The sequence below is a fragment of the Monoraphidium neglectum genome (genome assembly GCF_000611645.1).
Source record: "Monoraphidium neglectum strain SAG 48.87 unplaced genomic scaffold scaffold02626, whole genome shotgun sequence".
NCBI classification, from domain to species: Eukaryota; Viridiplantae; Chlorophyta; class Chlorophyceae; order Sphaeropleales; family Selenastraceae; genus Monoraphidium; species Monoraphidium neglectum.
In genome coordinates, this window is record NW_014011002.1 from 1 (window position 1) to 8,561 (window position 8,561).

An 8,561-nucleotide genomic window follows, 5' to 3' on the forward strand; every position below is an offset into this window, starting at 1 on the left:
GCCCGGCCCCGGGCCCGCGGCGCCGCCGCGGACGGGCGAGCCGCCGCCGTCCTCGTCGTCGCTGGTGGCGAAGAGGACCGCGTCATCCTCCATCCCGCGCTCCCCTGCGGCCGCCGCCGCGGCCGGGCCCGGCCCGGGGCCGCCTGCTGGGGCGCGCGTCGGGCGGCGTGGCGCGAGACAGGGCGCGCGCGGCGTGGCGGCGTCAGTCGGCCGTATGGGGAGGATAGGCACTTGGCAAGCACAAGTTTCCTGGCAAAAAGCTGAGCCAGTTGCCTTGCAGCATCGTGTAAAAAAATTGCCTCCAACGGACTGAGCTGATCCTCCACAACACATGCGAGCACATACACACACACACACGCACGCACACACACACACACACACACACACGCACGCACACACGCACACAACGTCTCCCTCACTCTCCGCCCCCCTCTCTCTGTCTCTCTGCTCCCAATCTCAGCAGTGCAGCGCCCCTACCTTCATGCCCCAGCAAGCTCCAGCCGCTTTCGGCAGCCTGCGCGCCCCCGCCCTCGTGCCCCGCCGCTGCAGATGGCTCCTGCCCGGCGCCGCCCACGCGCCCGCCCTCGCCCGCGCCCGCGGTGCCAGCCCCTGCTCCTTCGTCACCGCCGCCGCCCGCATCGCTAATGTCCATGTTCTGCATCGCGGCCGCGAGCATGGTGCCGTAGCCGCCCCCGCCATACTCGCCGCCGCCGCCGCCGCCGGCGCCGCCAGCAGCGCCATCGCCCTCGCCGGCAGCGCCGCCCATGCCGCCCCTTGGGCTGCCGCTGCCGCCGCCGCCGCCCGCCTCGTCGTCTTCTTCATCGTCGTTGTCGTCCAGCACGCCGTATCGGTGGTACAGCGCCGGCTGCATGCCCTGCATCTGCTCCAGGTCCATGTCGTTCTGGCAGAGTGGGAGCAGACAGGGGCGATGTGTGTGTGGGGAGGGGGTGTGGGGTGTGGCAGGCCAGGCCGGGTAAGGCGCAAGATGGGGGCAGCCACTGAGCCACGTGCGCTGCAGTACACCAAGAAGGCGGACTGCGAGGAGAGGCCGTGCACCTTAAGCAAAATCCACTAGTTCTCTCGCGCCCACGGCTCCCAGCTACCTACCGCTCGGGCCCTCCGCCGCGCCTCCGGCCAGGGAAAACCCGCGTGGCGCCGACCGCCGCACAGCCCTCCCTCCCCCGCAGAAGCCACCGCGCCCTAGACCGCGCCCGCCCCCACCTGGAAGTCGTCGCCGTCGCTGCCGAGCTCCGCCATATCCGTGCTCGCCGGCCGCCCGCACTCCCAATTGCTCAGGTCCTCCACCTCGTTGCGCCGCCGCAGCTCGCCGCCCGCGAACGCCAGCCACGCCTCGTCGCCCACCAGCGCGTCAGCGACGGCCTGCTTCTGCGCCGCCGCCTCCGCCACGAGGTTAGCAATCTGTGTGACGTGCCCGAGGTAGCCCGCACGCAGCGGGCCCTTGGGCGGCGGCCCCGACGGCCGCGGCTGCGGCAGCACCTCGGACGGCAGCCCGCTGAGCCACGCGACGAGCCGGCACGCGCCAAACGTGTGCGCGACCATCGGCGGGCTGGCGCGCGCGACGACGCCCTCGAGCATGCTGAAAACCTGGTGGTGCAGCAGGTTGTTGAAGGGGTACTGCGCAAACAGCTGCAGCACCAGGCCCATTGCGTTGGCCGCGATGAGCGCGCCCTCCACGCCCTCGTCGCCGACGTGCAGCAGCACCGCCAGCAGCTCCACGACCTTGAGCCGCGCGCGGCCTAGCGGCGGCGCCAGCAGGCCGTAGGGCGCCTCCTGCGTCTGGCCCGCGTCCTGAGAAGACAGGAACGACACAAGCTGCGGGAGGTATGCAAGCATGGCGCCCATCGCCTCGATCCGCGGCTGTGCCGCCAGCGCGCCGCCGCTGCTGCGACCGCCGCCGCTGCTGGGCCCGCCCTCACCGCCGCCGCCGGGCCCGTCGCCGCCGCCGAACGCCGCGCCGCAGTCCCCGCCCCCGCCGCTGGCCGTTGGCGAGCCGCCGGCGCCGTCGTCCGGGCCGGGCCCGCGGCGCGGCCGCAGCAGCGCGCTGCACACCTCCAGCGCCGGCACGATCACCTGACCGCCAGGCTCTAGAGCGCGCCTGAACAACGACGAGATCGACGCCGGCTGCATCAGCTTGGTCGACAGCGCGCTCGGCTGCGTGTGCGCAATCGCCGTGAGCACATCGGCTGCGTTGGTCACCGCGTCCCCCGGCCACCCCGGCCCCAGCCGCTCCAGCAGCATGTCGAGCAGCGGCGTCTCCACCAGCCACTGCGTGTGCATTGGCATGAACACCATCGCGCTCTGCTCGTCGGCGCCAGCGAGCCGCTTGATGACGTCAGCGATCGACGTCACGTCGAGGTGGCGCACCATCTTGCCCAGCAGCTCGTCGTGGTTTGACAGGTACTGCATCATCTCGTTGGGCTTGCGCACCAGCAGCTGCCCAACGACGCGGCCGAAGTAGCCAGCGGCCTTGCAGCTGAGCGGCGGCTCGGCGTCCACCAGCGAGAAGAGCAGGCCGAGCAGCGCCTCGTCCTCGAGCAGCGTGTTGAACACCGCCTCCACCTCGCAGCAGAACACCTCGCACGCGGTGAAAGGGTACCTGGCGAGCCGGCCGGGGCGTCGGCGGGGTTTGGGGGGCGGGCGGTGGGGCGCGCCGCGGGCGCGCGGGGTCCTCGCACGCGTGCATGACTGCGGCACCGTCACACGCGCACTTGCAGTGGCTCCTGAATTACCGCTGCTCGCTGTCAGTGTCAAGCCAAAGAGTGTGTGTGGCAGCTGCGCCACCAAGTCAAGCCGCTCTGCACACATGCAGCCCACAACGGCGAGGCCGCCGCTGCTGGCAATTACCCAGGCCCATCCCACAGCCCTCACTTGTACTGCTTTTTGGGGTCATCTGGGTCGCTCGGCGGCTGCACCAAGTATCTGCACACACAAGATTTGCAGGCAGCAACGGCACACAGTCAGCCACGGCGTCAGCTGCTGCGCTCTGTGCACAGAGGGGCCCCACTGCGGCACGAGAGTGACGCCAGCGGCCGCCCCATGCGGCTGACTATGCCATAGCTTGTGCGAGCCGCGTGCAGCTGCCGGCCCGCAGCTGCCTGCCGCTGCATCATTGCAGCGACATGCGGCCAGCGCCCGCCCAGGATGGCACGCCTCATGGGACGCACCGTAGCAACTGCTCCACCGCTGCCTTTTCTCTCAAGCTGCGGCCAGAGTGTGCGACAGTCGCAAGAGAGGGCGGGATGGAGCTCCTTCTGAACACAGCAGCTCGAGACCAAGCGCACACACCGGCGCACAGCCGGCGCTCATGCACGCAGCGCGCCCGCTCGTGTGTGCCTCGACAACACAGGGCGCTGCAGCGCGTCACTGCTGCTCACAACGCGATCAGCCTCCCGTTCAGGGACTTGCACTCCTGGATGATATCGTCTTCATCCAACAGCTCCTCTAGCGTGTACTCCTCCTTGTCAAGAATTTGCTGCACACATCAGGTGCAGCAGAAAAGCCCAGATCAGCCGTGCACAGTGCAGGTGACCTTCTCATCCAACTGATACCAAACATACAACCTCCCACGTAACTCCCTATCGGAGGTGCCAGCGCGGGACAGCAAAAATGCCCACCTCGATCGGCGAGGGCTGCGCGAAGCCAGCCACTCTCCAGAAAGCCATGTGAGTGTCAGTCCACCAAAACCAAGCGCTGCAAGCTCAGCCAAGCGGGCCACACACGATCTACAGTGTTGCGCTTCAATCGTAAGCTCACTCCACCCGTTCAAAAGCCCCTGTCTGAGCTTACAAGCAACACAAGTGTCATATGCTCATGGTGCTTGTCGCTTGCATGACAAGCCACTCGTGGTTAGCGCGGGTACGACGCACGGCAGGTGGTGGGAAGCCAGCCTTGGGTCTTGGGGAAATGTAGGCATGCGCCAGCACTCAAGCTTGACGCTCTACGGCTTGATGATCTACCTTTACTAGACATAGCAAACGCACTTGTCAGTGTCGCTTGCTCTCGCTTCCCCGCGAAACCTTGCCCGAATCGACGGCCGACAGACGGAGGCCTCAGAGCTGGGCAGCAACAAGTGATACAAACTCATCGAGGCACGCGCAGTCTATCTGCAACCATCTGCTGCAGGCCGTGCAGGAGCGTTGCGTGAGCATCAAGCAGCGGCGGCAGGACCAGCGCGCCAGGTGCGCCGGCCGGCAACCGGCACGATGGCGGAACCCATGGACACAGGCGAGGCGTCGGGGGCAGAGACGTACACTGGCACCACATTTGCCATTGAGGAGGAGGATCACACACTTGCCAACAGCCTGCGGTTCTTCCTCAACAAGAAGTGAGTTGGAATGCGCCACGGCTGCGGCGTCCCGTTCGCCCCAAAAAGCACCCACTTATGATGGCGTGATAGTCATTCAAGTTGCCGGTGGGCTTGGAGCTTATCTCAGCTACAACCATCACTGCGTCGTATCCTTTTGCAGCCCCCACGTCGCGTTTTGCGGGTACAGCATACCGCACCCTACGGAGCACGTTGTCAACCTGCGGGTGCAGACCACAGGTGAGGGTGGTAGCGAACACCGCTGGCCACAAAGAGGGGCTTTGAGATCAGCCACCTCTGTTGTTGTTCGCAACAGCTGTTACGCAGTCTGGTGCAGTTTTTGCAAGGAGATGGTAGCTCGCGGGTTCTGTTGCACCGCACAAGCCCAGCAACGGCTTGAGCAGGTGCAGGGACCCTTCAGTTGCCTCACGTCGCCTGGTCTTCTCCTGCTGCTTCTCGTCTCACGTGTCTACCCGCTCTCAGGGGAAGTCACCGCAGCTGCTGCAGTGCGTGCGGCCTGCGGGGACCTCAAGCAGGTCTGCGCACACATAGACGGGGTGTTTGACGCCGCGGTGGCGGAATTCAACGCACTGCCGCCGCAGCCCGCACGCAAGTAATGAGCCTGAAGTCTATAGGCCTTGGTGGCGGTGCACATGTGCGCCCTTTGTTTTCTGCAAGTATCACTGCCCACTTTGCCGTCACCTGTTCTCCTGCAGTGATTGCGTCCAGCCTTTCGTCACTGGCACGGATATGCGCCCTGTGGGGCTCACGTCATGCTTGGTATGCCTGACATTCCCGTACCATTGTTGGTTGCAAATGCTGTGAGGCTTTTCTTTACTCCTGTGCGTATTGTATCCACCACAAAGGGAGTGCACTTTTGTATTCACCACACTGCACGACACCACTCATCACTATACCTTGCACCTTGCAAGCAGTAAGTGGGAAACCCTGACAAAAGCAGCCAGAGGGGAGCATGGTTGCGGCTCGCCTGAGATTGGGTGAGAGGGGGCAGCAATCCCAGGCAACAGGTTTTCTATTGATTGAAGTTGTTAAGGCAGCAACACTCTTGAGTAAATGGGCGCGTACATGGCCTAGCAGCACACAGCACAACTGTCCAGGTTACAATTCAAACAGCAGCCCAACTTTGCTAGCCAGGCATGGCTCATTCCCAGGCACAGCTCGGTCTTCCACGCTATGCCTGACTGTGGGACATTCAGCATAATTCGTACGCTCATGGCTCCCTTCCAAATGCTCAAGGGCTCAATGCACAGAGTGCTGCACATGGAGCGTCACCAATTGACTTGGTCATACATTGGCGCAGCAGCAAGGGCCGCACGGAGGAGAGGGGAGCCCTGCTCATCCAAAGTATCAGAGTGCACGAAACTATAGAAGTGCACAAGGAAAACAACATCGGCTCGCCCTCAGCACATGAATTGCACAAGCAACGCAGACAAAAACGGTCACAGCCGCTTCGCCTTCCGCCGGTCAATGCGGGTGCCGGTGCACAAACTAGCGGCCCGCGCCAACAACGCCCTCTTTTATTTAGGCCTTTACAGGCTAGTCGCACCTCCTTTGATCTGGCTGCGCAGCAGCGATGGCGAAGTCGGGTCTGGCCGCAGGCCTGAACAAGGGGCATGTGGTCACTCCTCGCACCACTGCCCTGCGTCCCTCTAGGCGGAAGGGGGTGAGTGTTGGTTCGCGCGGCGGCCAGCGTCTTGCCTCTGAGCTCGAGGTGGCTTTGTCCGCGTGCTGTAGGCCAACGAGTGTCATTTTTATGACCTCGATTTCTTGGCTTGCTCCGTGCGTGCCCACAGTACCTGGGCAAGAAGGTGAAGGAGGTGAGGGAAATCATCCGTGATGTGGCGGGCCTGGCCCCCTACGAGAAGCGCGTGGTTGAGCTGCTCAAGGTCGGCAAGGACAAGCGCGCCCTGAAGGTGGCCAAGAAGAAGGTGGGGGATGCGGCAACAGCGGCGCGCGACGCAGCAGCATCGGCGGCTGCACCCTGCGCCATGCATGCGACGTGCATCGCGCACAAGCACCGCAGTGGCTAACAGTAGAGGAGGGTGCTGCGCTGAGCATGGGATTGACGAAGGTGGTCGTGTGGACCCGCACGTGCTGTCACCCGTGCTGCTGTTGTGCAACTCATGAAATCCGGCGCTTGCGCCTCCCTTTCTGCGCAGCTGGGCACGCACCTGCGCGGCAAGCGGAAGAGGGAGGAGCTGGCCAGCTACATGCGCAAGCAGCAGAAGAAGGAGGCTGCTGAGCAGAAGGCCGCGGGCCACAAGTAGGCGGCCGCGTCTGGTCTGTTGTGTAACCCACTGGTCAAGAATGGCGGGCTCACTTCACGGGCGGTGCTGTTGGCTCGTCGCTCACATCGAGTGTGATGCAACAGGCAGTGGTGGCTAAACCTGCGCGCCGCGGCAGTGGCGCTGTGCTCCCTGTTCAGATGGCTTTCGGCGCAGGCGGAACGCAGTGATGACAGATGCGTCATCCATAGTTGTGGCAAGCATCAGCGGACGTGAACAGGGCGCGGCGCAATGTCAATGTGACAACAGCAGCAGGCAGCATCAGTCAAGTAGCGACCCAAGGCTCAGAACCAGGTGTTTGATTGCAGCTGTGTCAATCAGGGATTTGGAGGGCAAACGCCAGTGTTGTCTAGGAGTTTGCAGCGAGTGCTCGGCGGTTGCTTCTGCTCCATGCAGGTTGCACGCTGTGCAACCCGTGATTACAGGGTCAGGCTGTGGCGGCGGGGCGCATGATGGCGGTCCAGTGGCGATGTGTTGACCAGGATCGCACGGTGTGCGTGCCAGAGCATCAGGGGGGGGTCTTCCTTCAGAAGCATGTCGTGCAGTGTTGCGTCTGCTGGCAACAAGAAGCCTGCCTCCTGCAATACTTGCCCAAGCCCATGCCCCCCTTACATCTGCCTCTCGTGCCCTGGCGGGCCATGAGTTTGTAGCCAGACGCCCCAGCCACCCTTGGTGCTTGCCAGCCAGCGCAGTATAGTACACCGGGCAGATAGGTGTCAAGCGCAAGGGAGCAGCATGCAACATTCTTGCTGCTTACAGGCATTGCTCGCTTGTTCAGTTGCTGTAGAACGAGAGGCTTGATAAACGCAGCAGCGCACGTCTAGGCTGTTCACCAACGGCACCCAAGATATTAGTGTTGTGCATTTGGCATGTAGATTCTCGTGTACAGCTTCCTTTCAGCCAAGCCAATGTCCAATGAGCCCTTTGCAGCACCAAGCTACACAGACGTTGACTAGCTGAGCTTTGGGCCGCATCGACCATCACGTGGCCCTGGGGAAAGCTGCAATGGCACGGCCTGCGCGGCGAACGGGGACCTCTCACTCGGGCCACAATGATCTCTTACAACGCCTGAGCAAGTGGAATTGCCTTCGCGGCCAGGAAGCGGCCAGTATGTGCTGTCATGGATGACGAGCCTGTTCCGGTACTTTACGTGGCCGCAGCTCGATCACTCCTCCTCATCAGTATGATCATCAGAAACAGTCATAAACAGTTCAACCCTCGCAGCCGAGTTCTGCGGTAGCTTCCTGCATGGCAACTTGATTTTTGAAGACCACGCCCTCCGCCGTGTCAACTCTAGCCCAGGCACAGTCTTGACGGTGGAATTACCAACGAAATTTCAAGCAGTGACACTCGGGTCCGACATGGATGCAAAGGTCCCCAACGTGCCGGCCGTGCAGCACGAGCGGCCTGCCAAGCCGGTGACGCAACCTGCCAAAACCGCGACGTCCGCCGGCCCTCCTGAGGCGCAGATGGTCCAGGAGCTGTTGTTTGATGGATGTGTCCTTCCCCCGCGCAGCATTCTTGGTCAGCTGGTGCGCGCCACGGCTCGCGCCACCGCATCATGGCTGCTGCCAGCTCTCGGCCTGCGGCGGACGCCCACGAATGTTGGGTGCCTGATGGTTCGCGCCGCCTCAGGCTGCGACTCGGTCGCGCCCAAGGTGAGCAGAACCGCGTTGCCACGCCCTTGCTGCGAGCGCCTCGCGTCCGCGGGCCCGTCGCATCGACATTCGTGCGCGGGTTTGCTGGTGTGTCGCATCGGCACGCACTGCACGCGCTGCAAGCGCATGCGGGAGGCCCACATCGCAGGTTTGGGGCCCGCCAGAGTCATGACAAAAGTAATTGCGGCCGCGCGCGGGGCACTCGCCCGTGCCGCTCCAGTGGCGACATCTGCCCTGCATTGAGATCCCCACCCCCTCCCCTCGCGCCCACAC

The 8,561-nt window shown here is 63.6% G+C and overlaps 2 protein-coding genes across 2 annotated transcripts; one reads left to right on the forward strand and one right to left on the reverse strand.

The window, feature by feature from the left end:
* Positions 1-202: 202 nt before the first annotated feature.
* Positions 203-3,683, reverse strand: MNEG_11176 (Serine/threonine-protein phosphatase 6 regulatory subunit 2; the record flags this gene model as incomplete). Its single annotated transcript, XM_014040351.1, has 7 exons — positions 203-249; positions 478-901; positions 1,222-2,617; positions 2,890-2,940; positions 3,186-3,221; positions 3,396-3,493; positions 3,636-3,683. The coding sequence occupies 7 exons, from the start codon at positions 3,681-3,683 to the stop codon at positions 203-205; spliced, it is 2,100 nt and encodes a 699-aa protein (XP_013895805.1).
* Positions 3,684-5,918: 2,235 nt separating this feature from the next.
* On the forward strand, positions 5,919-6,612 carry MNEG_11177 (60S ribosomal protein L36; the record flags this gene model as incomplete). The annotated part of the gene is made up of 3 exons (XM_014040352.1): positions 5,919-6,008; positions 6,139-6,273; positions 6,505-6,612. The coding sequence occupies 3 exons, from the start codon at positions 5,919-5,921 to the stop codon at positions 6,610-6,612; spliced, it is 333 nt and encodes a 110-aa protein (XP_013895806.1).
* Between the last annotated feature and the right edge of the window lie 1,949 nt (positions 6,613-8,561).